Source organism: Hippocampus guttulatus, chromosome 12 (genome assembly GCF_054856545.1).
Source record: "Hippocampus guttulatus isolate MCC_2025c chromosome 12, RoL_Hgut_1.0, whole genome shotgun sequence".
NCBI classification, from domain to species: Eukaryota; Metazoa; Chordata; class Actinopteri; order Syngnathiformes; family Syngnathidae; genus Hippocampus; species Hippocampus guttulatus.
The window spans coordinates 1,957,193-1,970,819 of NC_141272.1; the positions used below are offsets into that span (position 1 = coordinate 1,957,193).

At 44.6% G+C, this 13,627-nt stretch overlaps 1 protein-coding gene across 1 annotated transcript in view; it reads left to right on the forward strand.

Moving 5' to 3' along the window:
- Positions 1-13,627, forward strand: part of gbe1b (glucan (1,4-alpha-), branching enzyme 1b) — a 48,754-nt gene that overhangs the window by 21,715 nt on the left and 13,412 nt on the right. The window contains exons 9-12 of the mRNA XM_086125264.1: positions 24-151; positions 1,059-1,157; positions 10,066-10,176; positions 10,692-10,863. Of these exons, the coding sequence (XP_085981390.1) occupies positions 24-151; positions 1,059-1,157; positions 10,066-10,176; positions 10,692-10,863 (510 nt within the window). The remainder of the gene's footprint in view (positions 1-23; positions 152-1,058; positions 1,158-10,065; positions 10,177-10,691; positions 10,864-13,627) is intronic.

Below are 13,627 nucleotides of genomic sequence, written 5' to 3' on the forward strand. Positions count from 1 at the left end.
GTGTGAGAGCGTTCCCTCCGCAGGCGTGGCCTTCTCGGGGGACTACAGCGAGTACTTTGGCCTCCACGTGGACGAGGACTCGCTGGTGTACCTGATGCTGGCCAATCACATCCTGCACACGCTGTATCCCGAGTGCATCACCGTGGCGGAGGTAGAGGTCGTCTTTTGTAATGACATGGCCTGCGGCGACTATTCGTGGCGAGCGCAGCTTCCTTGCCTATTCATTGCTGTAATTAGGAAGTAATACGCAAAGGCAATGAGATGTCACTCCTGTTGGCCTAAGGAACCTCCCAAGAATCCATGCCGGGGTCGCTTTCTGACCTTCTGATTTGTTCGGATTTCCAAGCAGCGTTCCCAAAGGAAGGAATGCAAATAGAAATAATCCAGGGTCAAACTTGTTCTAAAACTTTCATTAACTGCAAAGGTTCGGTTTTGAGTGAACCACTGAAAAGGGTCAAAAGTGGGCGACTTTGATCACGGAGATCGTATGGCCCTTGAAATGATCAAACGGGACCCGGTGCGCATCAGTTGGCGTGGGCAAAAATTTAGCTGCTTCCCATCGGGACTCATTTTGGCGATTTTGCTTGCCATCCTGGAGTTTGCCCAAAATTGCCGCTTCCTACGAAAATGACTGATGACATGTGCTCTCTCTTAGGATGAACATGTCCACCCAATTTAGTGCCAATCTGTGAAACTAGTGTCCAGCATCATATTTTCTAACTTTCCAGGGGGCGCTACTATGAGTTTTTGAATGGTCGTGTTGGCTGCATTGGCCTTTTTTTTATCAGGACACAAGCACTACAAAAACTTAATTGCTTGGCACGTTGAGATCACCAAAAAAAGCCCATTGATTCCTTCGTCGAAAGAATACTCATTAAAGCTGAAAGCAGTGATGAATAACTCCCCCCGGGCTCCGTTTTTCATGGTGAAACCTCAAAGGGCTCATCAAACTTTGACGCCACAAATTTTTACTGCTGACTTTGCTTCATTTCAGGTTGTATTCTTCTTCTTCTTCTCACTTTCTTCTTTTCTTAAGTGCAAATCCAACTTTTTCGCAGGACGTGTCGGGAATGCCCGCCCTCTGCAGGCCAGTGGTGGAAGGTGGCCTAGGTTTTGATTACCGTCTCGCAATGGCCATTCCCGATAAGTGGATTCAGGTACGGTGATCTACTTGTAATCACTCACTTGTTTTGTTTTGTTTTGACGAACATCTGATGAGTTATCTTAAGCCAGCAGTCTCGAACTTGGGTCTTGAACTGGACAGTGATTTGAAATTAGAACGGCAAATTGGTGTCATTGTCAAATCCAACTTCATTCATCTTACGCAGCTGGCTAAAGTCAAGCCTCTCCTTTCTCAAGAGCTGCCAAACTTTAAAACTTGTATGAAAACGTTTTTGTGTTTTTGTTTTTTAAATTTGGCTTTTGACTCGGCATGAGATGAGATTTTTAGTTTAACTGTTTGTGTGCTTTCTACTGTCTTAATTATTCATTTATTGTTTCATTGTGTGTTGTATGAATTATTTGTACTCCACGTGCAGTACTTTGTATACAGCGGTGCTTGTTTTCAAGTGCTCGAAAAATACACTGGAGTCGAGTTGACGGCTTAGAGTTCAAAAGTAGGGTCGAAAGCGTGGTACGCGTTGCGCTAGTTCAGGCTGCCGGCAGGCATTAGCTTGGGGGTGCGCAAAATAATTTGTAATAAATCGTCATGTCATTCAAAAAAAGCACAGACCTACAGTACCTCTCTTCTCTGGCTTAGGGCCAATTTGAAGCTCTGACTATGATTGTGCCGCATCGCCACATTTTGTCCTGAGCAGCATGTTTCTGGCGACTGCTATCAGGAGCTTCCACCAACGCTTTTCCGCGCCAAACACGTTTGGCTCCCTCATCTCATCCACAAGTCCCATTTACATGTCAACATGTGCATTTTTTTTTTTTCAGATAATGTGATCAAAAGTCTCCTCGTGTGAGAAGCACTTGAGTATTATTTTTCTCGCCCCTGAGCTGTGGAAGAGGTTTAATCTTCCAGGAACGAGCCTTTTGTTCCTCGGGCAGCACTCTTTTTTTTTTTTTTTCATCTTTAATACCACCTCATGACTGAATGGGAAGGTCATTATTCATCCCCTCAAACAAAAGACTTACGGAAGAAACGGTGCTACGAGACACAGTTGCTATAGTGAAAGTAAAACCGTTTGACCTGTTCATTCACGGTGACCTTGCGCTTGACTGAGTAATTAGCGCAGTTCCAGCGCATACGCATTTACGTACGAAGGTTTTCTCCGTTTTCCTTTAACGTGAAGGTCATCATTGTCACGGAGCCGCGCCGAGCGTGCGCCTCAACTTTGGTATCGAGGGTCGAGGTGGCAAAAGCATCTGCGGCCATCTTTTTAGGAAAGCTCCACATCCATAGTTTGCGTTCTTTTTCGGAATCGAACACAGAAGTGGGAAAGTGCAGCGGTGTGATCGGTCTGAAGTTTTTGCCGATTAAAAACAACCATGGCGCTTGTTCACAGCGTAAATCTTCAACTCTAAAGCAGGGGCCAAATTAACGGAAGTAAAAAGTAAGGAAATGTGATGGTTTTTTTCTCCCTCCATTCGCAGCAATAACAGTCGAAGTCTGTCCTGCCTTGGGATATGAGTTCAATTTGTTCTGTCACAAGGCTCACGACTCAAATAAATTGCATTTCAAATCGTCTCTCCGTTGATGAAATGACTTAGAAATGCCATGAATCCATTCCAGCCCTCCCCAAAAACCTTGGGCTCAAGGCCGAACGCTTTCATGGCATGACCTTCTGGGGTAGTGGCGGAAAGACACATTTTCTTGTAACGAGGACAATCGTTTCTACAAGAGGGGTATTTTGGGCAAACCTCCCATCAGACACACCATTTCCTCGCCTGCTGTTACATCTTATGAGTCCAAAATAAATGTTTTATGAAGGTGACAAGCTCTCATTTCTGCTGCAAATTGCGCCGCTACGTGCTCAGCCACATTTAAAACGTGCTGGTTGCAATTACTGCGCAAAAGTCTTTGGCCGTCACTCGCTTTGTTGTTTGTAATGGACCTTTTTTTGTTCTTGTCATTTTGACGTTGTTGGACAGATACAATCGAGCACTCGGGGGGCTTGTTCACATGCCGGATGGGAAATTCTTGGCACAGGATACCGTGGATGTCCTGCCGCACAACAAGTGTTGAAGCACCCTCAAGCTCGCCTCTTCAGCCCAAAGTGCCGATGCTGAAGTACTTAATGGCCCACCGTGGTAGGGAGGAAAACATTGTTTATAAGAGCGCCGCAACGGGTCTGAAAAGCCATTCAGGTGTGATGAGCCAACAGCCATGCGTCCATGCAAAAAAGATGGTTTCATTTTGTTGTTACGATGCACGCTCACATCTTGTTATGGATAGTTGGGTGCTCGGAACTTCATCTGTTCTGATTTTGCATCTGTCCAATTAGAAGAGATGGGAAACCTGGATTCACTCGAAATATGATACTACGGTATTTTTCCAACAATACGCTGAGTATCGTAATACAGCGCGTGCGCAATTGCTGATATGCTGGAAAATCATCATCGTATCTGTGTGAGTGTATAAGAAAGTCAAAAGTGTCATTCACATTGTTTCAAGATCAAGATTTATTCCAGTAATGCCACACGTGATGCTTTTCGAGTGGATTGTTATGCCACACAGTTTTGAGAGTCACTGTTTTGACACCGCCACACACTTTATTCCTATAACGAGTTTCATACACAAGGTAACTCATGATTAAAAGTACAGCATTTTAAGGCATTTACAAAATAAAATAAAAAATCTGACATTAAAAAAAAACAAAAACACCACTATGAGACTGATTGTTTTGACACCAGTGTGTGATTGTCATTCCACACATAGCTTTGATTGTGATTGTTTTGATTGCACCAGCGTGTGATTGTTATGCCACTCCTAGCTTTGCGAGTGATTGTTTTCGTTGCAGCAGCATGGGCTATTTATGCCACGCATGGCTTTGAGATAGATTGTTTTGACACCAACCCGTGAATGTGAAATTTCACACATAGTTTTGAGTATGATTCTTTTGACTCCGTCAGCGTGTCATTGTTCTACCACACAGCTTTTGAGAGTGGTTGCTTTGACTGCGTGAGCATTTGATATGCCATGCATAGTTTTGGGAGTGATTCTTTTGACTACACTGTTGTGCGATTGTTCGCGACTGCATATCTTTGAAAGTGACGATACCTGCATCCTTTGGTTATATTGAAGACAAATCTGAAGAAATAGTACTTGTGGTGACATTTTTGCAGTTTAAAAAAAAAAATCCCAACATATGAAAGTAAACCTTTTTTGCATATTTAAGCGAGGGATGTGACCTTGTCACGGCACGCTTCTTCCCGCCCTACACTTGATTGTTCTTCTTGACCGGAGGGGGAAGTCCGTGGAAGCTTATGCATCGTTCATCAAGCCAGTTGCTCACAGCGGTGGCGGTTACTCCGTGTTGAAGATGGAGAGACGGAGAAGAAGAAGAAGAAGAAGAAGACTCCCAGGCTTGACCTTCCAAGTGCGCTTGCTTCTTACACCAGCTTTACTTTCCTTGGATTGAAGCCTCCAGCTCAGTAAACACTCACAGGATTATCCTCTGAGCTACCTTGGAAAACTCTCCTTCATGCTTTGACTTCTCAGTACAATTTGAGAGTTGCCTGCTTGCTTTTTTTTTAAGCTGTGTTTTCAAGGCTTAAATTGTGCATTAAATTAATATCCAGTTGGGATTTTTAAATTCTATGCTGATTTTGATATTTGGCAGGGTAAAATTCTGACAATCAATTAATTAGCCGTGTCGTGACTGTCGCCAGTTCGCACACCTTTATAAGCCTCATCATCATCAAGATGACACTGTGTGTGCCGAAAAAGGCGAACATGAGTCTCAGCAACTAGCTGAAGAAAGGTCCGACCTCCCCCCCCCCCACCCCTCCAAAAAATACCACTTAAAACTTTTCTGAACAATACAGTCAATGTTTTAAGTAGCATTTTTACATCGCTTATGGCCATACATGTTGCCAACCAGGCCTTAGAAATGGCAAAGGCTCAGTAACGGGAAGATGTTTTCGTAACTCTCTTGTCAGGTATTGCTCAAATGTTAGCATTTGCTAGCAAAGGTACCTTGTGTATGTTATCATACATTACAAAGAGGGAGAACCATAAATGCTGTGGTTGTTTATGTACATCAGCCTTACTCATTATTTTGAATCTCTCAAGGCTGCATACAACATGGTGGGATTGTTATGCCACCGATCGCTTTGTGACCTTTTTGACCGTATGGGTGTGCGATTGTTATGCCACACATAGCTTTATGTCTCGCATTGCTAATATATGTCACCCGTAACTTAACTATGCCCCACGCAGTCTTGGCACGCCTTTCTGTTTTGCCGGGCTCGTAAGCAAACGAATGACTCTTTACAAACTCTTTACACCAGGAATGAATTCTCCATTACAGAATTTCCATTACCATATGTTTATTCCATGTATGCCAATTAGCACAATTGCAAGGTGCCAGAAAGTCGATGGATGCGCTTGATCTTGATAAGACAATATGATGTATGGAACTCTCTCGAGGCTTTGCTCCTTCATGGCGTCAATTAGGGAATGCTGTTAACAAGCTGGAACACGAATGAGAACGGGAAAAGATAGACAGACGTAGACGGCGTTATTTTTAGCCTTGCATTTGTACCCACTGAGTCCCTCAGTTCCGCAAGCTTGGCGTCACGCTGTGTCCCGTCCTCGCGGTGACTCATTCGATATGACTTTTTTCAAGGCGGTGAGGAAAATGATGCTACTTCTTTAATAAAAAGAAGTAGCGGAATATGCGAGGGGGGTAAAAATATTGATAAACGGACCTATTTGAAGCATTTTTCTCCCTCTGGTGATCAAATTCAACAAAGGCTCGATTGATGGATCACCGGTCAGAGGATTCTGAGTGATTATCCCAAAGTGCAAATGCATGTCAAAGTGGAAGTCAAGGCGCAAATTCTTTTTGCAATATGTTTTATGTGCCCGCCACGAGTCGAAACGCTGTCATCAAATTAATGTTATGTCAGTGGAATAAGAATTCAACAGATTAAGCCGCACGTTTTCAACCGTGTCTGGGACGTTCTATTTATCTCTGCCGTCCACTGAAATTGACATCAAAGTGCCCAATCGTAAGTCTCCTCCCTCAAACCAGTTGTCTGTCGTAGTACCATGACTGACCTGTAAGAGGCAGCACGGTGCCACAGGACATCCTGTTTGCCAGAAAATACTAATTTAAAAAGTGCACAAACTCAATGTTTACTGCAAACTTTATGATTTCCAGTCGTAAATATTGAACATTTATCATATCGGAGTCGCTGTGTCAGTAAAAAATAAAATAAAAACACTCTTGCCACACCTTGTGGAAATCGCTCAGGGATAGTCTTTCAAGGACAGCAATCGAGCCTCTGGTGACTTTGATGAAATTTGGCCCGATTGTCTGGCAATGCGTATCCCACTTATGATATTAAAAATGGGAATCGGTTTAACTCGTATAATGCTGCCCTGCTTAATTGCTACGTGAACGTGTGGCCTTACCCCCCAGTTGCAGTCTGGATATAATTGGAACAGTAAGAGGTGGGAATAAGAAACGGGAAATTCTGCCGGATTCCCTCGGCTTTCTCTCGACCCCAACCACCTCTGAGCCCCATTTCTTTTTCTCCCCATTTAATTGAATTGAATGAAAATACACGTTTCTTTCCGCAGCGCTTTTCTTTAGATCGTCCAACACGGCAGAAGCTCTTTCAATTAGATGCCGCTTATCAAAATTGCTTGTTTACGCCGCATCTGGCTTTGACCTCCTTGCTTGCTGTCGCTCCGCCGGGTTGATTTTTAGTGCATAATGACCCTCCCCGGCCGCCGTGTTTGATGGAAGAAGATGTGGCGGTGGTGCGGGGAGTTGATTAGCGTCATGAAATTGTTCAAAATAGTTGCAGAGTGAACATTGTAGTTGTAATCATTGCTCTTACATTCCCAAGTATGTACGGAGTGATTTACCGCATGGGAATAGAAATCTTAGAAATGATTTGGTATTTGTTATATTTTAACAAGCAGATTCCCAAAATACAACAGCAGCAATTTGCCGGTCCAACTTCAAATCACTGTCATTGATTTAGCAGGTTACGCTGGTCTCCATCTGTGGGATTACATTTTTAAAAAAATGATATGACACCATTTATTGCAAATTAGCATGCAGTCTCCAAACTATGCCTTGTGGAAATTCAGAGGTCCGGGGACCCCAATTTGAGAACCACTGCACTAAAGGTTGCTCTAATGACCTGTAAAGCTGCACTTCCATTCTTTTTTTTTTTTTTTTTTTTTTCCCTCATTTCCATCCCTGCCTAATTAATCCAAGTGCTCTCTGGCTTGGCTGCTGACAGCCGGCTTGTAAAGTAAGATTTGTTGCGCTGCTGCTCATTACCATTGATGAAGTGGAGTGTTGGCGGCGCCGGGGGGCTCGAGGGTCCGGGTCGCGGTCGAGCCTGTGGTCGCCAAGCGGGTCGTTCCCCGTCTCCGCTTGGACAGCGCCGCTACCCGATTAATTGCTCCCACAGCACTGGTGAGCTTGCAGTGAGCAGGAATGATTTGGAGTGACTGAATGGTGCAGTGATGTGAGTCTGGGGGTAGGGGAGGGGGCGGGGGGGTCTTCCATACTATCCATTTGTCTATAACATTGGTGAAGCGGCACGTGGTTCATTACTCAAGGTTATTTTGCATGCCCTTTTCCAAGAGACGGCAACCCGGTGGGTGACTGGTTAACGTGTTCGCTTCACAGTGCAGAGGTGTAGGGTTCTATTCCGGCTCCCTGTGTGCAGTGTGCATGTTCTCCCCGTGCCTGCGTGGGTTTTCTCCGGGTGCTCCGGTTTCACCGCACATTCCAAAAACCTGCATGGCAGGTTAATGGAACCCTCGAAAGTGTCCCGAGGTGCGACTGTGCGTGTGAATGATGGTCGGTCTATGTGTGCCCTGCGATCAGATGGCGTAACCCGCCTACTGCGCAAAGACGGCCCCGATAGGCTCCGGCACGCACGCGACCCTCCTAAAGAGAAGCGGATTAGAAAACGGATGGATTGAACTTTAAGGTTGAATACAACGAAATCGTGATTGTGAGTGTTTCCCAGTCAACAATTGCATGTTGGTGATGACTCGGCCCAATGTTAATTATATTAGTATACCGACAAATATATTCAGCACAACAGTCCTGTGTCAAGCTGTATATTGGAGGATTCTGCTGAGGTGTCCTTCACTGAGTAATATGAACCCACAAGGTTAAGGTGAAGAGGTGATCCCCCCCCCCCCCCCCCCCCCTCCAGTAAATATAGAAAGCCAAGAGCCACCATTTAGTTGGACCGGCCAGTTCATCTTGGACATATTGATCGGCACAATTTACTCCCCTTTACTCCAAGGATTACCTCTCTGTCGAGTAATATAAAGGTTTCCTCGGCTGTCAGTCAGCTGTCGAGGCCAATTCCACCTGGCACGCTTCAAGCCTGTCACCGGTATGGACTCGTCACGTGCTGCCCCCATCCAGCATCCAGCCAGACGGGCTACGTACGTCCATCACCGAGGCCTCATGCGGGATGGAAAAATAGCTTTTATTCCGTTTAGGAAGTAGCTTGTAGCTCACTGTTAACGATTACAGTGAATGCCCATTCCTCCTGGGAAATACTTTCCTGATAGATTAAAGAGACCAAAATAGATTCTTCCACATGCTTTGAAATTATTTAAAGTTATTAAAACACACCTAAAGATAATGTTATAAAGTATTCCTTCCTGCCTATTCTCATATTCTCACCTGCACAATTCTTCAAATAAGAGGCCGAGCGGGCTTGCTTCAAGCTTGCGAACAGTGCGCCAGCAACCCTCTTGATACTTTGGCTTTATTTTCTGTTTTCGGTGATTGGTGCTTTGTTGACGGATGACTGTTTTCACTTTCTTTTGCCGTTGTAGTACTATTTTATATGTCAAGTGCTTTGTTCCAGCTGCAGCTGTTGTACAATGCGCTGTATAAATAAAGTTGTAGTGTATGTTATTGTTTTGATACACACAACAAAAGATCTTTAAACACCAAAGTTTTGGAATTCTAATCATTTTGTCCGCAAGCTAAATGCTAACATACTGTATAACATGAAATGTCACAGACAGGATAATAAAAATTTGCATTGATTTCATGGTCTTTAGAAACCTACGAACACCTGCTTCATTCATGCACATGGAGCGACAACACTAAGCACACCACAATTTTCAGAGGTGCGCTCGCTTAATGCTCGCATATCATGTGAAACACTTTAGACGGGTTAACAGAAATTTGCGGAGATGTTATGGTATTTGTAAACCTTCAAAGAGGCGCTACTTTAACTCGCACGGCGCAGCAACACATGCAAAGTGAGCATAGATCATACTCAGAGATGTGCTAGCTTAATGCTAACATACTGTAATGTGAAATGCCATAAACAAGCTAACAGAAATAACCAGTTCTTGTGATTAGTAACCGCAAACGTTCTCTATTTTCTCTGAGCTCCGTAAGAATTACGACCGCTTTAAAATCTGCGCCACGTCGCGGGGGAACAGCGCATTAGCCGTTGCGACTGCCAGGCATGGGCAGGGCGAGCCCTGTTGTAAATGATTCCCAGCGGGAAGCTGGTGAGTCTGCCCGGCCGCCATCTGCCCATTGATTCTTCTCGCTGGGATTTATCGTGGAATCCCCGCGTTTGGATGAAAGGCTGTGACCTTGCCCTTCTTCTGGTACCGCCTCGCCGCCCGTGGGCTGCGGAGGAGTTATTAAAAACTCCATTAAAGCCACTCATCGGGCAGATATAGAGATGTCACAACAAGAGATTGATCTGAGAAAGAAGTGTAACCCAGAGAAAACTCCGGAATGCCTTCAAGCTGAAATAAAGGCTGCCTTTGGACATCAGTCAGAAACCCCCTAAATGGATCCCTCTGGCTCATCTATCATTACGGTTATTTATTACATTTTTTTTCCTTCTTTTTTTTTTCCCCCCATGCTGCAGATCCTGAAGGAGTTAAAGGATGAAGAATGGGACATAGGAAACATCGTCCACACGTTGACCAACAGGCGCTACACGGAAAAGAGCATCGCCTATGCTGAAAGTCACGACCAGGTTAGCGATTTGCTTGGTTTTGTCGCGAATGACCAACACCGCGTCCCAAAAAAAATCTGCTGATCTTTAAAGTCGAGCCATACAGTTAATCGTCTCTGTTCACAGCGATGTCTGCATATTAATTCCGATTTTGCCATCAAAAGCCCTCGGTCGGTCTTTTTTGTTGTTTGTAAAGCAAAGAAATATTAGCATCAAAGACATTCATTGTCAAAAGCTCATTTTCTCCACATTTTGATCAGAAATGTGTATTTTGGGTGACGCTATGAAAGAACGTAAAAAGTGAGAAACAAACGTGATTTGCCGGTGAAAGAAGCAAGTCTCCATTTTGGTTTGGTATGTTTGCCGCTCATAATGTCACGGAACACAATAAAATGCGGGTCTTAAAAGAATCTTTTCCAGTCCTCGCAGTTCGATGCTGCGTCCTAACATGGACGTCGCCACTTCCCTCACTTTTCGACATAGCTCACCAAAAGGGAAATTTAGTCTGAAGCCAAGCCTCCATATCATTTTGCCAGGCCCTGGTCGGGGATAAAACGCTGGCGTTCTGGCTGATGGACAAGGAGATGTACACCAATATGAGCTCGCTGGCTCCCATGACTCCCGTCATCGATCGCGGCATGCAGCTGCATAAGATGATCCGCCTGCTCACGCACGCTCTGGGCGGCGAAGCCTACCTCAACTTCATGGGTGAGTCTTCGCAGCGGCGCCATGCTGGCTATGCTACCGTGAGCCAGAAATACCTGGACATAGGGTTGAGGTTTTATTTTTTCTTTCCTTTTTAAACAAGACCGCTTATTTACCTTTGGCATGATTTAAAATGGACAGTCAACCATTCCATCTCTCTTGCTGAACAGAATTAAAGTCACAGTTTTAATTTGATTGCAAATCAAATGTTGTGTTGGCAACTTTATTTTAGATCTCAACCTGGACACAAAACGGAATTCCCCTCTGTCATTTTCAGTAGGTTACGACAGGGTTTCCTCATGGATTTAATATCATTCAGAACCGTGAATTTGATCTCAGCAATTTTTTGTTGTTGTTTTTTTTTTTGTTTTGCTCAGACTATATTTAGTGGTTAACAAATTACAAAATGACCTTCCGCCGTGACGTGCTTTAAAGTGAACTCATTCCATTTTAGTGAGCGCTAGATGTTTTCCATTTTGTACAGAACTCATTCAGATTGCTCAAGAAGCCATTTTGAAGTACGCTGGAAAATTCACATAAAAGAATTGAAATGTTGCTTTAAAAAAAAATTAATGATCATACCATGTAGCGGAAAGAGCTTCCACATACAGCTTGCTATTCGGCCCAGTACAGAAATGATTTTGGCATTCACCAGGGCAGCTGTGGCATAAACGAGGTCTCATACATTTCCAATTTGTTATTTGTCATGGTCGAGTATTTGATATGGCAGCATGAAATATCAATCCCGGGTGACAGTCCATCCGTCCATCTATTATCCGAACCGCTTATGCCGTATGCTAACGTCTGCACATTTACACCGGTTGTACCAGTGTTAATCAAGTCCTTTTAAATGTCCACCGCTGCGATCCGAGCACAGATTTCTTCATCCTCACCCCACAGACCGCAAGGAGGCAGCATGCCGCCCTGTAAATGTTTCATAAATGAGGGTGGTCCCGACTGTGTTTTGTTGGGAGGGACTTTCATGTCTTTATGGTGTTTTTTTTGTTGTTTTTTTTTCCCCCTCTTTGCTTCAGGGCAAGACCCAAACTTTAATCTCTGGCAAATCCCAATTCATATAATAGCATGAAATACCCTTTTTAAAGTTTCATTCCATCAGGATGGGTGGGGCGGCCGGGGCATTAACTTTCATGGCTACATTCCGAGACAAGTCACCATCAGTGAGTCATAGATTAGCATCGATGTAGCTTTGCAGTGTTTGAAAGCCATTTTGCACCGCCGGGTGTGGAGTAAAGCACAGTCGAAATCCAAACGTGTGGCCAAAAGCCCCGCTGCTAAGGACATTAAAGATTAATTAAAGATGTCACACGTCGACCTTGGTCTCTGCGTGTGCTCTCCGGATTGATGTAAATACACATTAGGCGCGCGGCATTCGCTGCATGTTAGCGCCACCTGCCGATTGGCTGCGTAACCTCCTTAGCTTCCTCGAAGTCAGTCAGCAGCACTGAGTGATTCAGTCATCCATCCACCTCCTCGCGAGGGTCGCGGTCCTGCTGCAGCCATTCATTTTCCCACAGAATGAGATTTGGGGTTGGACATCAGTGGAGCGGTCCACACTCTCACATCAGAAGGACACGGCTCATCCTGCGTCGACCGGGAAGTCGCCTCTTTTGAGACCGGGCTCCCTCTTTACTGTATTCAAATCAAGAGGATCCCAGCTGGATATGGGAAAAAAAAACAATCCATGAATGTTTGAGCAAGACTGAACATGAGAAGTGTGCCCGATAGAGGTCGTGTCGTGCCGATCGGCGCTCCGACCCCCAGCGACATTGATTCCAAATCAATTAAGATCCCTGTTTTGCGAAATAACCACCATTGATCAGTCGCCACTAATTGACTTGACATTCGAAAAACAGTCTTCAAATGTTTTTCACCTTTAGCCCAAAACGTCCGTCGCATTTTGGAAAACGTCGTGCAAATGCGTCGCTTATCATGAGTAATTATGCAACTCGGGGAACAATATTAACCTTTTCTGCTTTTTGCACCGGCGCAATACAAGCGCCCCGTCATGTAACGACGCGAGCGAGGCGGCAGCGGCGACCTCGTCTCGCTTTTCAGACGCGCTCCTCATTCTGCCAACGAGCGTTTGAAGCGTACGGCTACACGCAAAGCCGGCTGAAGTAAAGGCAGAGAAAAAGCATATTGTTCTCCTTTGAGAGCTGCTGTCGGCCTCATTAAAGGGGTGGCGCTTGTCGTTGCAAGATAACATTCATCATGGGCGAAAGTTGAAACTTTTCTTTCAGAAAAAGAAAAACGGCAAATGAACGGGAAGAACAGATACTGCAGAGAGGAAGTTTGAGACTTGAAGCATCAATCAGTCAAATATGTTTAAAATTTCATATTGTCACCCGTTTGCGATGTCAAGGTAGACCAGTGGTGAACGTAGAGAGATTTCAGCTTTTCACGTTTTTTTTCTTAAGACTATCCGCCGCGATTCACCGCAAACTCACCCATTTGCTGTTCTGAAATGCCACAAGATGGCGACACAGCCCTCTCTGAATCGGAATGTAGCACAGTTTGTGCAAAGGGAGGACATGAAGTGGTACGTCAAGACCGACAGACAAGCTTTGGACGTCGGGGAGGAGCCAAGTCAAGCCTGTCTTGTTGCTGTGAAATGTAATGCATATGTGAACGCAAATTTCTTTTTTCAAAATCATAAAACGTGTCAGCCATTTTATCTGTCAGGATACAGTGATGCCTTGAGATAATAATGACACGACTTACGCATTTTTAACGATAACGCGCCATC